The 19,671-nt window shown below is 38.9% G+C and overlaps 2 protein-coding genes across 2 annotated transcripts; one reads left to right on the top strand and one right to left on the bottom strand.

Annotated features, from left to right (window-relative positions):
* Positions 1-5,763: 5,763 nt before the first annotated feature.
* On the bottom strand, positions 5,764-19,671 carry LOC102079585 (uncharacterized). Its single transcript, XM_025905264.1, has 4 exons — positions 19,640-19,671; positions 7,758-7,938; positions 6,612-7,541; positions 5,764-6,330 (listed from the first exon to the last, which is right to left on the bottom strand). Exons 2-4 carry the CDS (start codon positions 7,812-7,814, stop codon positions 6,211-6,213), a joined length of 1,107 nt encoding a protein of 368 aa, XP_025761049.1. The 5' UTR covers positions 7,815-7,938; positions 19,640-19,671; the 3' UTR covers positions 5,764-6,210.
* grpr (gastrin-releasing peptide receptor) lies at positions 10,535-19,342 on the top strand. The gene is made up of 4 exons (XM_003445802.5): positions 10,535-10,920; positions 17,427-17,778; positions 18,079-18,192; positions 18,814-19,342. The coding sequence occupies exons 1-4, from the start codon at positions 10,550-10,552 to the stop codon at positions 19,090-19,092; spliced, it is 1,116 nt and encodes a 371-aa protein (XP_003445850.1). The 5' UTR covers positions 10,535-10,549; the 3' UTR covers positions 19,093-19,342.

The following is a 19,671-nucleotide window of genomic DNA, read 5'->3' as shown; positions in this document are numbered from 1 at the left end:
CAAGACCGCCTAATCCGAGACCAAGACCAGAGGGTATCGAGACCAAGACCAAGACCGAGACAAAAAAGTCTTTAAACTGCAGCCAGATGCTGCTACGTTTACGGGTGTCAGGCATATTTATGTGTTTTTGCTTTCGCACAGCCCTCCTCACCGCTGTCTACTGTCTCACTCACTTACTGAGAGAACAGACGCATGCTCCACTTGACTGTCGCGTCTCTCACCCTCTCTGTTTTTCACATAATGATATTATCCTATATCCTCGCATGTGATTGGCCACAACATGGAGGCATTGGAGCATAGCTAAGCCACTGTGTGAGAGCTGAGCAGCAAAAGGAAATTAAGTGAGGGTAGAAATGACTGAAAGATTATAAGGCTCTGTTTTGAGTTTTGTTAAAAAAAGAATGACTTCATATAGGAAAAAAATAAATATCACATATCCAGGACACCTTAAACTGTATCAAGACACAGGGACTAAACCCCAATTCAACCAGACCCAGAACTGATCCGGAATTAAAACAGGACTACAACAGTTCAAAATCAGGACTACTTAGGACTTAACCAAAACAGAACCAGAATCAAAACTAGATGATAGTAGCACTAAAAATCATCATAGACCTGCACTACACTTATTTTTTAATTCTACCAAAGTACACTATTTAGATTCAGAAAAGTTTATATAATTATTTAGCCTTCATAAGCCTGCATAACTTAATAAATATAGAATTTGAAAAGTAACAAATGGTATCTAAAAAGTTACACTATGTACTAGATACATGTTCTGATGAGTTTTGGCAAACAGCCATTTGACTAGCATGTGTGTCTCACCTGCTCTTGTTCCATCTCTGTTTTGTCCTCTTCCTTCATCTCCCTCTCTGTTCCTCTCTCTCATTCTCTTTGTGCTGACAATCAAGCCAAACACCAACATCATCAAATATACAGTTGAAACCAGATATTTACATACTCTTCAGATAAAAACACAAACATTGTAACATCAAATCAGACTAAATTATTATTTTTTTTAGATTGATAAATATAAAAAACATATTTGTTAACTTTTGTATTTTGTATTCAAAATTGAGCCACACTTATGGAGGTCCACAATTCTTTTCCTGGTGTTTCGGTTGACATTTCTTGATTTTCCCATGTCAAAGAAACAGGCTCTGTGTTTTCCTTATATGCATCCACAGGTGTGTCACCACATTTACTCACATGGACTCTACTAACCTATCAGAAGCTTCTTAAGCTCAGAATGGAATCGTCTGGAGTTTTCTTATTAATGAACAATAAACTTAGTGTATATGTACTCCTAAATTTGATGAAAGTGATTAAAATAGACAGCTCCCTCTTTTTATTCTGACATTTAACTAATTCAGAAGATATTTCAACATGTATTTATCTAAAACAAAACAAGTTTACTCTGAATTGATGTTTAACAGTAAAAAAAAAAGTTTTTATGTTTTCTCCCTAAAGTGTATGTAAACATCTGGTTTCAACTGTGAATATACTGCTGTGTATTGGAATTCCTCTTGTTTTGCATAGAAATATACTGAACAACATAGAAAGCATAATATATAAAATAACATCTACCTGAGTTTTTTCTTTGAAAGAAGCTCCTTATGTCCATTGTTGTTTACATCAGTACACAATTGAAACTGATTCAGAGAGTTTGTTTAGCCGTGGAGGGTAAGAACTGAAAATATGAAATGTAAGCTAAGACTCTAAAAAAAAAATCAGCATTGTCGTTCGGCTTTTTATTTATCCATTTGTTGATTCACTCGAAGAGCAAGTAACGCAACCAAGTGATCAGTTTATATCAATCTTTTGTGATACACCGCCATATTTACATTATTTGTACAGTACGAATGATTTGCTTTGGTACCTGGTCAAACTTAAGCTCTCCTCTGTCTGCAGCAAACTCGCAGGGAGCAGCTTCTCCCCCCTCGCTTACATGTGTGCTGAGCTCAGTCGCCTAGTGCCTGAGCTCGGATCATACCAAAATTAGGGGGAATTTACGACGGTGCGCTCTGTGCTTCGTGTGTTGTTTTTGTTTTATACAGTTGTCAGTCAGGCATCTAACTAATAAATTACACTCCAAAAGACCCCATGCTTCTGAAAAAATGACCCTGGCTTAAGCCCAGTATGCCCCCAACCCCCGCGCTCCGCTGATGGTTGACTCCAAATCTCCCGAACACTACGTCGATTTGAGAACGCAAGACCGAGACCAAAGTCAGTCGAGACCAAGACCACGTAAAAGTGGTCTCGAGACCGGTCTCGAGACATCCAACTCTATTACACACTGGATTTTGAATTCAAAGGATTTTCTTGTAACAGTCGATTGTGAACAGTCGATTTCATCTTCAGCAATCAAGTTCATTCTGCTGGAGTTGTATAGGTAACTCATTGAAGTGTTATTGGGAGAGTTACAACAACAACTAAAAGAAACTTAGATTAATCTGAAGCTACTAATATAGGTTAACTGGTAGCTGATACAAATCAGGATTTAAAATCTAACCTATGAAGAGAGAGAAACATTTTTTTGTTTTGTTTTCTCGTTTTATCTCATTCCTTCTGGGAATTAGATCCAACAGGGAAAGTATGCATATTGTGCGCATACACACAAACACACATGCAGCTATTACCCATTTCTTATTTTTTTCTACTTAAGATTGTTAAATGGTAAATGGCCTGTATTTATATAGCGCTTTTTCTAGTCCCTAAGGACCCCAAAGCGCTTTACATATCCAGTCATTCACCCATTCACACACACATTCATACACTTGTTGAATGAAGACATTGATTTGACACATGTATAATATAGCCAATTGGTTTATTGAAAAATCAGGTGGGTTTGTAAAGAAGAGGGTAAATGAAAGGTAGAAGGGGGGGAAAGGGATAGAGGAGAGAAAACCCCAACAATCCCCTCTGAGCAAGCGCTAAGGCGACAGTGGGGAGGAAAAACTGCCTTTAAACAGGCAGAAACCTCAGGCAGAACCAGGCTCAGGAGGGGTCAGTCAACTGCCGGGACTGGTTGGAGGATGAGGCTGAAAAAAAAAGGATGAAGATGGGAGGGGAGAGGTGTTTCGAGAGATATTGAGGGAGGGGAGGAAGAGGGGAGAAGAGAGGTGATAATTAAGATGGAACAGAGGTGGAGGAAGACGAGGTTACATCAGGTGAGGAGCACCAGTGTCCCTCCACCAGAACAAGCGGAAGCGTTTCTTCTTCTTCTGTTTCAGGCACTGTTCCATGAGCACTTTTTTCTCAAGGATGAGGGTTTTCAACTCATCGTTTGTTTGTGCATTTTGCTTCTCAAGTTGCTCACATCTTTTCTCCACTTCTTCTAATTTAGCTTGTTTTTCTTCAAGCTTGTTTTTCAGTTTTTTAGATGTTTCCTGTATTAGCTCTGCCTTCTGCATGTCTTTATTTCTCTGTTGTACTTTCTTGCTCATGTCTTCTACCTGCTGACTTCTCCTCTGGATTTCCTGAAGCGTGCACTGCAGGTCTTGATGTGTTTTCTGTAGTTGTTGGTTTTGCACCTGCATTTCAGTGTTTTTGCACTTCAGGTTGTTAGAAAGTTCATCCAGTTCTGTGTTTTTTCTCAGCATTGCAGAGATCCTACTCTCCAATTTTTTCTTTTCTTCTTCCAGTTCGGTTGCTTTGAATTTCATTTCATTATAAAATTCTTGCAGTTTGACATTTTTCATCTGGAGAAGAAGTTTTTCTTCTTTCTGTTTCATGCCCAGTTGTTCGATCTCTTGAAGAAACTCTTGATTTTTCTGCAGTGTTTCATCAAGCGTTATTTGGAGCGTTTTGTACTTTTCCTCCATCTTTTCAAGGTTGCAATCCATTTCCTTCTGTTTTATTTCGTGTTGCTCGTTCTCTTCACGAAACTCTTTATTTCTGTGCAGTGTTTTGTCAAGCTTTATTTGGAGCGCTCTGTATTTTTCCTCCATCTCTTCAACCTTGCAATCCATTTCTTTCTGTTTCATGTCGTGCTGCTTTTTCTCTTGAAGCAACTGTTGATTTTTGTGCAGTGTCTTATTAAGCTTTCCCAGCACCACTTTGTATTTTTCCTCCATCCCTTGGAGTCCCTTACACCACATGTCTCTCTGGTTTATTTCCAGTTGTTCTTTCTCTTGGAGGATTTCTTTGTTTTTTTCTAGAGCTTCATCAAGCTTTACTTGCAAGCCTTGATTGTGTTTTTCCATATTCTGAAGCTTGGAGTCCTGTTGCCTTCTCTCTTGAAGAAATTCTTCATTTGTGCACAGTGTTTCATTATGCTTTGCTTCTAGCGCCATGTATTTTATCTCCATATCTTGGAGTTTGCACTGCATGTCTCTGTGGTTAATCTCCAGTTGTTCTTTTTCATGGAGGATTTCTTCTTTTTGTCCCAGAGCTTCATCAAGCTTTGCTTGGAGCTCCTGGTTCTTTTTGTCTTGGAGATCCTGTTGTTTCTCCACAATAATACCTTCCTTTTCTTGAAGCTGGTAGGACAGTTTTTCCAATTCAGCTTTCATTTTCTCATTTTCTTGCACCAGGAACACAATCTTCTCTCTGTTCAAGAGATTTTCATTTTCCAATTCTTCCAAGCGCTTCTCCTCTAGTTCTACTTGTTCATCCCAAGGAAGAGAACTGAGGTAAGGGTCTTCTGGTTCATCCCAGCGAAAAGAGCTGGGGTAAACTTCTTGTGTTTCTTGGTGCTTTCCGTGAGACATCGTGGAGTGTGTTTAAATGACTATGAAAAGGATCTGAATGGAATCCTTATGTTCATCAAGCCAGTAGTAAGCAAAATGTAAAATATCACAGAATTACAGTCACAGGAGTTAGTGTGTGGAACACCTGTACAGATGAAATTAAGAAAAGTACATCAATACAAAAATTCACACGATTGTTTAAAAATAATAAATCGCATGAATCAAATCTTGCTCTCAGTGACCGAGTTGTCTCATTGTGTTCTATTGAAGCCTTGTCCTCATTTTTATAGATCAAGGCCAGATTAACCCAAGCTTAAAGTGTTGATTAAGAGTCACATAGATATAAAATAAGCTCAGAGATTGAGCAGGTGTAAACCACAGGGTGCTTGGTTTATGTAAAAATGTAGTTTGTTGTTGTTTTGGTTTACATGCTGAGATAGTTTTATGTGTGTATGTTTTATGTGTTGTATATGAGTGTAGACTTGTATATATTTAAAGATGTATGGATCATATAATGTTGAATTCCAAATATTGATTTGTAAGTAGTGAAATTAGAAATAAGGGAGTAGGAACAGAAAAAGTGTAAACTTCATCCTGCTTCCTTTCGAGCATAAACATTGTGTAGACATAGAGATATTAATGAAAACCTACGTTTTTTTTCTTCTTTTCTCGTGTTATTTGCAGTATCATGGGAGGAGATTACAGACTTGGAGCACGCAACTTTTCCTTATGTAAACCTTTTTTTTTTTTCATTGTGTGCAAAAATTGTTACTAGTATCAATTGTGCAGCCTTCCTCTGCATGCCTTTGCATAAATCTTCTCTCTCTGTCTCTCTCATATAGAAAATTGAGGGTTTTAGGAATAATTTTCTCAGGACCCTGACAAGAGCTTCTTTTCTCACCCAGCCATGCTGAGCAGACAGCTGAAAGACACAGTTACACAGAGAGGACTGAAAACTTTCATGGGTATCGATCTCTTCTGGTTTAGTCGATACAAAATGTATCATAAAAAGCATTAAAAACGCTTTCGACGTCCAATCCTTCAAAATTCGGCTTTGTTGTTTTCTACTTTATTTAGCCCAAATTCACAGACTTCTAGAAGACCTCAAAGGGCTTTGAAATGCAAAAGCCTCTAAATTCACATGTTGATCTGCATATGGAAAAATGTGCCTTTAAAAATCCACCAGTAACATTCGCTACACCTAAAGAAAAGCTTTTCAAAAATCGACAGTAGAAATGCCTGTAGAAATACTCATAACTCAGAAATTAATGAAACTCCTCATTCGCCACTTTTATAAAGACTGAATTATTGTTATGAAAAAGAAAACCTACCGTGATTTTTAAGAAGTTACATCGTTTCTTTTTCTCATGGAATTAAAACAGCTTGCTGTCACGAACTGAGACGTTAAACAGTAAAAACAGTTTTGTTTTGTTTTGATTCATAAACAGGGAAACCGTCGTTCTCTAACACATGGCTTCAGACAAATATGTTGTTGTAAAGTTAAACAGGGAGCAGGTTTTTAAGCTGCTGACTCTTCTGGTGGAGTCAGCTGTCCAATGAGCCGCTGATAGTCACACTGTGGAAGAGCATGTTGTGAAGCCTGAACAAGCTTCTTACTGGCAGCAAGAGACATCAGGACCTTTAAATGAATGAAAAAACAAAATATAAAATAAATAAATGTGTGTTTCAAAGTGTGTTACTGACTTGTGAAAGATTAAACAGTGAACAAATGTATCTAAAGGACAGAACAGCCTCTGGGCCTAAGAGCACAGCTTTAAATTCAATACCAGGAGGTGTGAACTGTTTTCTGCTTTTCTAATTAAAAAGTCAAATGTGACTATTTCAAAAGCATCAAATTCTCCAAACAGAGATTGTCTTATTGTAATGTGAGCATGTGCCCTGCTGTGACCTGCTCCTTACCTGACGCATGGCATCCTGCTGGCTGTACAGGTATAAAGATCCTATGGCAGCTTTTCTCACTGCACTATGGGAATCTGTGCATGCAGTTCTTAGAAGTAGGCCGGGCACATTTTCCTCCAGTAACAAGGATACGGCTCCATCAACATTTAGCAGGTTTCCCAGGGCAGCGCAGCAGTGACGATGTGTGAGGGCATCAGGATCACAGATTAGAGATACCAGCATGGGCACCGTCCTCCTAGCTTCATGTGTCCACCTCCTCTTCACCTCCTCCTCCATTCTCTGCTCTCTTATTGTTTCCAGATCACTTGCTGCCTCAGTATCTGAGTACCTCTGTTTATTTTGTTGATTTTCTATGCACCAACTCTCTCTAGATATCCCCTTCTCACTGGGTCTGTCCATATGTAGCCCAGCTGCAACATAGCCCAACCAGTTCCCAACCGCCCTGCAAGCCACCTGCCGGACAGTCATGCAGGAATCATTAAGACAGTTTATCATGGCTTTGAAAATGTCAGGTTGGAGGGCACATTGTGTGAGAGGCCTGAATGGATCCAAATTTCCTAAAAATCTACACGTGGCAGCCCTGATCTGCTCATATGAGTGGGCCAGTGCATGCTGCAGCACTGAGGTTTCTACATAAAGTTGCAGGGGGCAGGAGGGACAACGGGCTATCTGAGATAAAAGAGTGAGGAGCTCCACAGCAGCTTCCCACAGAATTTTCAGCTGCAGGAGTTCGGGGAGCAGAGAGCTGGCAGTCCTGGTTGGAGGACTCTGATGGCTGGAGGCAGGGAGCTGGTCATCCCAGGATGGCGAGAAAAAGGAAGAAGCTGCTTTTGTGAGGTGGTCAATCGAGTGGTGGGGATCACACAGGAGCAAGCGGCTCAGAAGGGAGAGAGGCAATTCCAGTAGCTGAAGAGGAATGGTTTCAATTACCTGCAAAAGCACAAAAAACCTTAAATCACACAGACAACTCAACACACATCAAACAGGCAACAACAATCAACAACACTGCTCTCAAAAAAGTACAGAGACATCTAGGTGTACAGTACTGCATGCCAGACACAAAACTAGTGCAAGAGTTATCCCGTGTTGCATCAGAGAACTATGTTTGTCGGCGAGGTCTTTATTGGAGCAAAATAAGGCCCTGACCTGCAGGAGGCTTGAAACAATACCACAGCGGTCATACAACTGGAGAACTGTGGACATGGTGTGTGGAGGCAGGTCCAGGGCGAATGGAAAACATAACAAGTGGCAGCTCAGTGTGGATAAAGTGTTGTGACTCAGATCCACCCTGGGTCTTCCAGGATTGCCCTTGGCAAACAAATGAAGACTGTAAGATATAAAAGAGGCTATTGTTAGCTCCAGGCATTGTAGCTGATTAATTAATTAATTAATGAATTAAGACATCTCAAAACTAACCAGTTGGTGCCCAGCAGGCGACCAAGTGTATACACACATTCCAATCCATCATCACAAAACAGAGAAATGCACAAATATGCATCCTTGCAGAAGGCAAAAAGCAAAGCAGAGAGAAAAGAATACAGCCCTGTAAAACACACACACACACACACACACACACACACACACACACACACACACACACACACACACACACACACACACACAACCAGGGATTAGATTAGATATGTTCTTTATCAGTGACACATCGGATGCTTGCTGGGTTCTTTGTTATTGTTCTGTGAAATCTGTGTTGAATAAATGTTTCAGTGGATCAGCAGTAATCAGTCTCTCACAGACCATTTTTTCTACTTGAGTGTGTGCTTTGGTTTTTCTCTCTGATGCCCGTGAAGTTCCATTATGGTGTGGCAGCTGAGAGTCCATTGAGACATCACTTTCTACAGAAACCTGCTGGGTAATTGTCAGATTTAAGGCCTCCAGGAGATCAGGAAAAATCACCCAAGCAACTAATCTGTGAGCACACGACATCTGCTTAAAGAAGTTACAAGAAAGCCTGCCTAATAGAGCTCAGGCTACACTGAAGGATAGTGGTGGTCATACCATACATTGACTTTCAAGCTTGTTAGAACTGTACAAACTCTATTTTTGCCTCATTTCTATGTATGTATGCATATGATTCAACTGATTTTCAGTCCCTTTCTTAAGAATGGTTCTGATTCCCAAGCTCTTTAGATTACCATGACCTGGATGACTGAGAACTGACACAGACATTTCTGATGAGGCTTCCGTGAACAGTGGATGAATCAACTGAACAGCCTGATGCAGCTCGATGCTGGGTTTTCTTTTTTTAGACCTGCCACCTTTCTCCTCCACTTGTCCAGTTTCTTCATTCTTTTTAAGCACAGACTGCACACCATGTCGAGTTGTCAGGTTTTTCAACCAACCTTTTGTTGGTACCAAAATACATTTTTATGCCTGTCAAACAGTTATCTTTGGCTGTATGACATTTCTCCCTCTCTCTCGATCTATCTATCTATATATACACACAGTGGTGGGAAAAAGTGTTTGCCCCCTTCCTGATTTCCTTTTTTCTATATTTGTCACAATTAAATGTTTCTGATTATCACGAAAAACGTAAATATTAGACAAAGATAACACAAGTAAACACAAAATACAGTTTCTAAATGAAAATGTTTAGGGAGAAAAAAAATCCAAACCTACATGTAAGTGTGTGAAAAAATGATTTCCCCATAAACCTAATAAATGGTTGAGCCACCCTTGGCAGCAAGAACTGCAATCAAGTGATTGCAATAACTGGCAGTGTTTTGGCAGTGTTTTATAGTGCTGTGGGGGAATTTTGGCCCACTCATCTTTGTAGAATTGTTGTAATTCAGCCACATTGTTTTTGAGCATGAGCCACCTTTTTAAGGTCGTGCTACAGCATCTCAATCTGATTCAGGGCAGGACTTTAACTAGGCCACTCCAACATCTTCATTTTGATTTTCTTAACCTATTCGGAGGTGGCCTTGCTGGTGTGTTTTGGATCATTGTCTCTCTGCAGAACCCAAGTGCGCTTCAGCTTGAGGTCAAAAACCTCTTGGATGAGTTGCTGATGGAGCAATTTTGTTTGGCCATCCAGTCATGGGAAGGTCCACCACTGTTCCAGGTGTTCTCCATGTGTGGATAATGGCTCTCACTGTGGTTCCCTGGAGTCCCACAGCTTTAGAAATGACTTTATAACCTTTTCCAGAGGGAAAGATCTGAGTTACTTTGTTTCTCATTTGTTCCTGACAAGTGTCTGGTTTTTGAGGATCTTTTGGTCAACTCCACTTTCTCAGGCAGGTGCTATTTAATGTTTTCTTGTTTGAACAGGTGTGGCAGTAATCAGGCCTGGGTGTGGCTAAAGAAATTAAACTCAGCTTTCCAAAGATGTGATACACAAAAGTTAATTCATGTCATAATAAGGGAGGAGGTGGGGTGTGGGTGGGAAGAATTTTTCCCCGTAATAATAAACAGCTCCCTTTAGAAACTGCATTTTGTGTCTACTTGTGTTTTCTTTGTTAGTATCAAAATTTATTTGAAGATAATTTTAGTGTGACAAACATACAAAAACATTATCTATCTATCTAGCTATGCTCTCTCTCTCTCTCTCTCTCTCTCTCCATATACATATATATATGAAAGTTATAAAATTATAAAACGTCTTTCCATTTTAATCCACCTTTAGAGAACTGTGAAACAATAGATTTTTTGCTCCTTTTGTGTGTGTCATTTTCAGGCTTTCTCTCTAAAATCAAATACCACTGACACACTTATTGATTGCTCTTTATTGGTGCATTTTGAGTTCCACTAAGCGCACCGGGTGGCCGCTTGAGACTTGCACACATCATCAAAATATCACGATAACGTCTCCAGTTGTTTTATTTTTGGAAACCCTGAAAGGACGTGTTGTCATATCTCAGAGTTTAAACATTTATCCCAAATTATCTCTGGAGCAGTCAGTTGGTTTGACGGTGGGGGAGATGGAGCATCAGCATACAAACGCGTCGCGCAGCCTCATTTCTCCTTCAACCCCGGCACAGACGATGTTGTACACCGGTGTAGCCATCGCTTCTGTTTACGGTGTAATCATTGTGTTGGGGCTAGTCGGCAACATCACACTCATCAAGACGTTTTGCTCTGCCAAATCCGTCCGAAATGTACCGAATCTCTTCATGTCGAGTCTTGCGCTCGGGGATGTTTTACTGCTGGTGACCTGCGCTCCGGTGGATGCCAGCCGCTACCTGTCAGAGGAGTGGCTGTTCGGCAGACTGGGCTGTAAAGTCATCCCCTTCATCCAGCTCACCTCGGTTGGGGTTTCTGTGTTCACTCTCACAGCCCTGTCCGCTGACAGGTAGGTTTTAGTTGTTATTACCAGTGTACCTCAGCATAACTCAAGATAACTTTAAGGAGCATCCATAAAGAAGTTAAACGACCGTATCTCTTCTATTGAAACCACAGGACGTAAAAACTTAATGTCTAAGTAGACATTTACCTGTGTATCGATCCTCGGAAAATTACGCATGACAGAGCTTCTGCTCTGCACTGTTAACCTTTGCTGTATTTTTCACAGTAAAATACCACAAAATGCCCAGTAACTTACCTGAAAACATTTCTACAGTTAATTACTGTAATTTGCTTTGCATTATGGGTATATTAAGGTTATTTACAGTAACTTACTGTATTTTTTAAAATTGCGGTAGTAGTTATACCTACCGTTAACACATTAGCAGTAGTGCTACTGTATTATGTGATTTGAATGGTTCATCATACTGTTTGTGTATTTTTACTCTTTCAGTGGTTGGTTGCAATAGTGCATTACATTTTAACTCTTTCACTGCCAACCATTTCCAGAATTTCCTCCAACCTAGTGCCATTTGTCAGTATGATACCAGTGAATGTATTATGGTTTTGACTTTTTAGGGGACTTGCCTGTGTGTAAGGTTCAAGAATTCTGATCATCTAATCTGCTGCATGCAGTTGTATGCACATGCACAGCTGCTGCAAATGTGTGCTTGCCACTGCATTGCCATAGAGATCAATTCAAGTGACAGCTGCTCCTGGGGAGAGGGAAAAGAATGCAGAAAGGCCTCCTTGTAGGGAAATTTTATAAAGCAAGGTTCTCCAAATCTCTCCCAAAATTCTGTGTTTTCTTAATTGACTTCCATTCATATGTAAAGACTATAAGGTTAACTACAAATAAAAAAGGCAGAATTCACATTGCTGCATCTCCATCACTTATCTCTGATTAACCCTGAACAAGATTCACACTTCCTTTTGTTAATTTTTTTACTTGCCACTATTCTGTTGTTGGATTTCACTTAGGTTGTTGCTGCTGTCTGTTTTTGTGTAATTTTGTACTTGTGACAAGTAGTGAATAAAGTTATTTAAAAAAGACGCAGAAAGGCGAACTTCAGTCAGTGGAGAATATTGTAATAATTTGGCGGAGGCTTCTCAGTCGAGCAGTAACTGAATTGCTCATTTACTGAACGTGCAACATGTACAGAACTCTTCTGGGAACTAGTCAACCTAACTTAGTGAAACACACACTGAATGCATGCTGGCCCCGCCCACCTACCTACCTCTACCAACCACCACTCCATATCCTGACTGACATGACCTGTGATCCAGTGATTGACAGGAGAGGAAAGACAGGCCAACTTTGTTAACTCTTCGTTACGATATGCTCGAGAGGACAAAAGATTTTGCACCTCGTTATTGTTGGACCTCTGTGTGGAAACTGCAAACGGGACGTCATAAGGTAATGCAAAGGACTCTCCTACCTAACATACTCGTTTATTAATTTTTAAGAGCATATATATTTTTTGTGTGTGTGTGTGTGTGTGTGTGTGTGTGTGGGGGGGGGCTTAAAATCGGTGTTAGCTTGGTCGAAATAGCACATTAGCTGAATTATTCTGGAAAAATAGGTTGTGTGTGTTTTTTTTCTTTTCTTATTTAAATATATATTTAGATATATATTTTCCATGGGAGGGGCGAGGAACACAGGCGCAACGACAGTCTTTGTCTTTTTCCCGCCGAGTGTGGTGCATTGTCCTCCTGCGCTTCTGTTCTATGACTATTGAGAAGCTGGCCACGCTAACAGTGGGACATTTAGCTTCAGCTCTTTGAAAGACAAGACAAAGCAGCAGGTAAAAATACACATTTAATGAGAATAAAGAAAGACAACTTTTTTTTTGGAAATTTAGAGACTGCTAAAACAATCTTATCCAGTTTTGAGCTTGCTCATGTAGGTTAGCCTGCTTTATTTAATTTTGTGTGAGCTGCAGTACACAACATTAAAAAGTTAATATAACATTAGGTTGGTGGCGCGAGGAACTCCAACCACATTGCTTGCTGCTTCTACTGCACATTCACCCAATGTATATACTATATATATTTATAATGTTATTCCTCTACACCCCCCCCCGTTTTTGCACATGTCAAGGAGCGTGTCAGGATACATTTCACTGTGTTATACTTGTATAACTATGCATGTGACAAATAAAGAACCTTGAACCTTGAACCTAAGTTTAATATTTATTATTTTTTTAAGTGGGAAGGGGAGCATGTTTTTTTTCCTTTAATACAACGTCTTCCAGGGTCTTTTTCATAGGAAAACCATGTAACGTCTGTGTTAGGTTGGTCAAAAGAGCAATTAGTTGAATTATTCTGGAAAAGATGGGTTGTGTGTTTTTTTTCTTTTATTTACTTATGTAAATATATTTTTCAAGGGTTAAATAAATGCAACATTAAATTAACAATTGTCTCTCTGTCTTTTCCCGCCCAGTGTGGTGCATTGCTGTCCTCCTGCCCTTGCTGGCCGCACTGACAGTGTGATGTAGCCTCAGTTCTTTGAGAGACAAGACAAAACAGCAGGTAAAAAGACATATTTAGTGAGAATAAAGGTAGACAACATTTTTTGGGAAATTTAAAGACTGCTAAAACAATCTAACCCAGTTTTGAAGTTTCTCATGCAGGTTAGCCTGCTCTAATCTCAACTGTGGTTTATTGTTTCATAGGTTCCATTTAAAAAGCAAGACAGTGTAGTGGTCTGTAAATTAGTCGCAGTTAGTTGCAGTGCCATTGTTAAGGGGTTTAACGTCAGCTTGACAGACCCTCCAAAATTTTTCCTCCAGTGTTTCAGGGTCTGCATGGTTTAAGTTAATAACATTGATCTATAGATAGTTTTTCTTTTAACTTTTTCCCATTTTTTGATACAACCCAAGCAATGTAGATCCCTTCTTTAATAATAGAACAAACAGATAATAGATTGAGATGTTTTTCAGTCACTGTTGTGTTGTTGCCATGCTCTTTGCAAATTAAAAGTTAAGTCAAATTCAGACACATGCAGCCATGTACAGGTGTAAATTTTGTGGTGTTTGTAGTTCAGAATTAAGACAATTTTGTTATCATACGAAGAAACATCAGCACACAGCTAATTATCGATTCACATGTGGAATAGAGCAATGTCCTTCTTCCTATCGAACATTTTCTGCATTCAGATCCCATATGCACAGGAACCACCGCTATCGCAGGGCTCAGACTAAACACACCCATTTTAAAGGAAATCTTGCTTGTGGAGTTGAGGCATGTTTCTATGTGGCAGAGAATTTTTCAGCATTATGCACTCACTTGAGATTTCATATTATAGATGGCAAGAAAGTTGTCTGTCCTTATGATGACTGCCACAAACATTTCAGAGTGCGCTCATCTTTTGCCACACATTTATCCAGGAAACATAAGCCGGTGATAACAACTCAGGTGTCAACTCTCCCCGAAAATATAGACTGTACTCAGCCTTCTGAGGAGAATCTGACTCCAACTCCATGTGATCATCTAGAGGATCAAAGCCAGAGACTTCAGTGTAACAAGGAGATTGAACATCTGCTACGTGAGTGCGACAGTGCAAAGCTGAACCACAACCAGATCGCCACAGCAGCCATCCTTCTTCTGATGAAGTACTTCCAAGAAAAAGAGGACTCAATCTTCATCTTGGCTGACGTAATTATATTTAAAATTTTACACATGCACTCTCAATACTGTCAACATAAACAAAGGAAAAATATTTCAATGATTTTGGGTATCATCATTCAAATCAGTTCCTTTTGTGTTTTAAAGGCTTTTTCCACCAAGATGTCTGTTGAGAGAGAGATGACCTTACCCATCACACCAAGGGTAATAGCGCTTGGTAAGTAAATAGTTTCAATCCTCTTGTAATATTTTTGTAAAAAATCTATGTAATTATTGTGGTATTTGTACCCACAACAACTTACTTAACAGGGGTTTGTCTGTTTTATATTGTATAAAAATAGAATACACACAGTTTGCTGCTGTTTCTCTTATTATTTATTATACACAATGACCAACAGGAAAAAACAGCCTTAACATTTCAGCACAGGCCAAAATGCCAAAACATTAGGCAGTTTTTTCCTGTAATTGATCATAATTTTCATTACATAATAAATAATAAGAGAAATAGCAGCAAACCGTGTGGATTCTATTTTTGTACAGTGTGAGGCCTGCTATCCAGCATTCTTGTGGAAACCTTATTTGTAAGGGTGAGCACATTGTCTTATTGGACTCTTGTCTGTTTTTAGGGAATAATTTCATGTCTGCAAGCCGCTGGATGATCAGTTTGGAGGGCAAGGTATTTTATGAGCCTGAGCAGATGCATGACTTTGCCAGCACCCTTGCTGTCTTCTTTGCGTCATACTACGTTTTCAACCTTGAGTATCAGGAGTCAGCGTCCATCACACTGGAGATGATACAGAGGTAAATACTTTACACCATTAAAGCTTACACCATTTAAGAATGAAATATATGTGATAGCTTGACTACAGTTGCAGAAACATATAGGTGATTGCTGTAATGTATGTTTTAATTTTGAAATTAAAGCAGCCTTTTTTCCGTTAAAAGGTTCTTTGTGAGGATCAATCCAGACATGGGAACAAAATGCCCTGCAAAACTTGGTACAAGCCGCAAGACAGGTCGTGTCGTAAAGAGGAAGGTTACAAGCATCAGCCCTCGGATCACCACCTTCCTCCAGCGGCTCTCTGAGTTTGAATGGAGGACTTCCAACTAGGTAAGAATACAGAGATGATAATATCTTTTACATAGCTGATAATTATATAAATACTGTACACACATCCATACAACAGTATGAATGATCTCAGACAGATGTGAACAAGTGAATAACCTGAGCAAACATGAATATTGATGATGTGTCTTTGACAGGTGGTGATAAAGACTACGCTGAACCCAACCATCCTGGTAACGGAAATCTAAATCCCATGTCACATTCTATTTCCTGGGACCCACTGATAATTATTACATTTTGTAAATGATTTTTGTTTTACAATTGTAATAGTTTGTTTAATGTTCATGCTGGTGGGTTTGTCCTGTTTTTAGTGGAATGAAAAACTGTTTTCCTTAAAAAAATCAAACACAGAAAGGTGAAGGACTGTGTAGTTTTCATGTACGCTTCTATTTATTTTGGTTATTGACATTGTTTTTAATCAGTTGAAAAATGTTTTTCTTGTTAAAAAAAAATTATCAACAATAAATGTTGGTTTAATTCACTATTCTGAGACTACTTTATTGAATTATATTGTTTTTTGTAAATGTTCTTATATTGAATATGAATGTTAATATTATTTTATATGCTGTAAAACACAATTACAGTCTAAACAAATTATACTGTACACAATTACAGTGTTATACTATAAACCACATTTGCAGTACAGTGATACTATAAAACTTAATCACGGTAAGTCTTTCTAACTGTAAACCACGTTTACAGTAAAGCTGCATTACCACAAACAACATTTACAGTAAAGCTGTTATACTGTAATATATGTTTACAGTAAAGTGGTTGAACTGTAAAACATCACAACAGTAAAGATACTGTAGATCAGTAATTACAGTAACTTACTGGCAATAGTGTTGCCTGTAAGTTACTGTAAAAATACAATAAAATGTCTAACAGTGTGGTCTGTTGCCACGTGTAAAGCTATAAATGCAATCAATAGCTACACAATCACAATTATTTTGTATAAATGTATTAGTTAGAATTAGGCAACTATTGCTATTTAAATATATAACACAGTCACTGGTACAGCTTCGTTAAAGCAATTAAAAAATGTTCAATGCTTCGGCTTTTGGTGAAAAACATAAATGCTGCACCTGTAGTGTTCCTGTGCATCCTGCGCTTCAAGAGTTTGTTATCTGAATAGCCTATAATGCAATCCTAACCCTGAGAGTAGAAAAAAAATACCTTAAACGTATCTTTGACAAGAAACACGATTGTTTAAATGTTTGAATGTAAGTATGCGAGGACAATCAATTCATTTTGCTGCACATTTCCTAGACATCTTTTCTCCACTCGTCTCCAAATAAAGAATGTTAAAGGATTTTACATAGAAAATTTGTTCACACTGCATTTTTCAGAAAGAGAAACCTCAGCTTTAAAGACGATAAATCACAGAGTAATTTGTTTCCTTACTTGTTAATGTTACATCTGCACTTGTGTGCAAGAGCAGGCTGATATCTATGGTGCTGATTATGATAATGCCCATCGAATGTACTGGTAACATCTGAAGCAGGTGTCTCAAACCATTGAGAACATAAACAGTCAAAGACCAGAGATTCATTCACAGTATGCAAATATGCAAAGAAAAAAAGCTGCTGACCTCTGAGTTCTCCCAGCTCCAGACTGTTAATGGGGCAGGAACACACCTTTGAAAACAACAGAAGCTGTAGATTCCAAACTGGTCTGAGTCAGTCACTATTATTACTATCTCTTTGTCTAACTGTGAGTGCGTGTGTGTGTGTGTTTAATTTACCTCTGTCTGTGTCTTTTAGGTACAGGGCCATTGTAAGACCCTTGGATGTTCAGACATCAACCTCCACTACCAGCATTTTCCTGCAAGCATTGCTTATCTGGGTCTTGTCCCTGATCCTGGCTATACCTGAGGCTGTGTTCTCTGACCTCCACACCTTCAACATCACCTCCACTAATGAGAGTTTTGTTACCTGTGCTCCTTATCCCCATGGAGTTGAACTGCACCCTCAGATTCACTCCATGGCCTCTTTCCTCATTTTCTACATAATACCGCTGCTGGTCATATCTGTGTACTACAGTTTCATCGCTCAGAGCCTGATGAGGAGCACCTGCAACCTGCCAGTGGAGGGAAATGTGCATGCAAGACGACAGGCTAGTGTTAAGTTTGTAACTTGGCAAGCTATAGATCACTTTGGGTTATTCTTATGACATGAAATTTACTGACAACTTAAAAACGATTGTTGCTTGTCTGTTGTCTTTATTACGCTACCAAGGAAACAAAAACAGTCAAAACAAAAAATTAGGGGAATAATTCTCCATACTGGAAAAAAATGTATTTCCACCATGTTTGTAGTCTTTTAAAATGTACCATATATTTCCCCTGTAAACGTTTGTAATGGTCCTCAAAATTTGAATTAATCTTACATTTTGTTTTTTGTATGTGATCAGCAGATTGAATCAAGAAAACGCTTGGCCAAGACAGTGCTGGTGTTTGTTGGTCTGTTTGCACTATGCTGGCTACCCAGTCACGTTATATACTTATACCGCTCCTATCACTACTCCCAGGTAGGCAAATTTTTTATTTATTTATTTTTTTTATCAGAATCAGAATACTTTATTGATCCCTAGGGGAAATTATGTTGGTTACAGTGCTCCAGTACAACCAGTAACAGAAACAGACAATACAAGAAGTAAAAAATAGCACAATATATGCAATATATGCATATATATATGTCACTTACTAATAAATATCTGAATAAGAAAGAAGAGCATGTGCAAAAGGGTGTAGCTATTGCAGTATTTGCACTGTTACAACTCATCCACCTAACACACTGTGTGTTAGGTGGATGAGTTGTAACAGTGCAAATCAAATTTGTTTCTGTCTTTTTGTGTATTGTAAGTGGAACATATCTCAACTTTAAAAAAAAAATCTATTCTGCACAAAATTATCTGATTTATCAATTGATTTATTAATTTTGGTTCTATCCCTGATCTGAAAATGCCGTCAGCGCTTGATTTTAAATATGCTATTTAAATAGAAATTTTGTTTTGGAGTGTATGAGAAATCTGTTGGCTCACATAAAGTAGATCTTTTTAAAAAGAGGCAAGTCAGATGAATTTAGGTTTTTAAAAAAATATTTTTTGATATCTCAAATCTAATCTTTTAATCTCCTTCTCGCCTGCCAGGTGGACACCTCGTTGCTTCATTTCGTCTGCAGCGTTGTAGCTCGTATCCTGGCCTTCACCAACTCCTGCCTGAACCCCTTTGCCCTCTATCTGCTGAGCAACTCCTTCAAGAAGCAGTTCAACCAGCACCTGTGCTGTTGCTGTCGCATCATCATCAAACACTCACAGAGCCCGATACATTACAGTACACGTGTGACTTCTGTCCGCAGCTTAAATCACTCTATGGCGAGTATGACCGTCATTAATGGTAGGCAGCTCGGTCAGGAGGACTGTGTGTGAGCGTGAAAGTGAACTGCATCATGCATGTAACATATGTTTGTGTGGTTTTCTTGTAGCTTCAGTTCTCCACATGATACAGTAAGCCCAAATAGTGATGTCTTCTCAAAAAACATTACACATCTAGACAGTCAATTCAATCAATCTTTTGTTGATGTTCTTGAATCTTTTGCGGTGTGTAATATTTGTCTTTGTTAACTGTCTTATTGTGAGTCCATTTTAAAAAGCAGCTATTTGGCTGGATAATATGGTGGCCCTGAGAGGCCAAATGGACTGCAACTTAAGAAAACACCAGCAATAAGAAAAATGCTGCAAAAGCACACAAAACACAACGGAAATAGGAAAAACGAAAACAGAAAAAGGAAACGCGACAACGGAAACAGAAAAAACGAAAACAGAAATAGGAAAAAACACAAGGAAAGTGTTTCTGGGGAGACAATAACCCAACGGACCAGTTGCAGGAACCCAAAACATGGTAGGCGTGTTTTATCATAATTCATTTAATACTGATGATGGATTTTCAGGCTAATAGTTAGGCTAACACACTTACCTGTCATCTTTTCTTTCCTCACAAAACCAATA

The sequence above is a fragment of the Oreochromis niloticus genome, linkage group LG1 (genome assembly GCF_001858045.2).
Source record: "Oreochromis niloticus isolate F11D_XX linkage group LG1, O_niloticus_UMD_NMBU, whole genome shotgun sequence".
NCBI classification, from domain to species: Eukaryota; Metazoa; Chordata; class Actinopteri; order Cichliformes; family Cichlidae; genus Oreochromis; species Oreochromis niloticus.
Note: the sequence above shows the minus strand (reverse complement) of the source record. Positions and strands in the feature narration are given on the sequence as shown.

What these genes read in the sequence shown, in the direction of transcription:
- LOC102079585 (XM_025905264.1), bottom strand. Translation starts at nt 7,814, where the DNA reads ATGTCCACAGTTCTCCAGTTGTATGACCGCTGTGGTATTGTTTCAAGC. An exon ending in TTGTTTCAAGCCTCCTGCAG is followed by an intron (nt 7,542 to 7,757) that starts GTCAGGGCCTTA and finishes GTGCTTTTGCAG; the next exon opens with GTAATTGAAACCATTCCTCT. An exon ending in AGCAGGATGCCATGCGTCAG is followed by an intron (nt 6,331 to 6,611) that starts GTAAGGAGCAGG and finishes ATTCATTTAAAG; the next exon opens with GTCCTGATGTCTCTTGCTGC.
- grpr (XM_003445802.5), top strand. Translation starts at nt 10,550, where the DNA reads ATGGAGCATCAGCATACAAACGCGTCGCGCAGCCTCATTTCTCCTTCA. An exon ending in ACAGCCCTGTCCGCTGACAG is followed by an intron (nt 10,921 to 17,426) that starts GTAGGTTTTAGT and finishes TGTGTCTTTTAG; the next exon opens with GTACAGGGCCATTGTAAGAC. An exon ending in GCTCCTATCACTACTCCCAG is followed by an intron (nt 18,193 to 18,813) that starts GTAGGCAAATTT and finishes CTCGCCTGCCAG; the next exon opens with GTGGACACCTCGTTGCTTCA.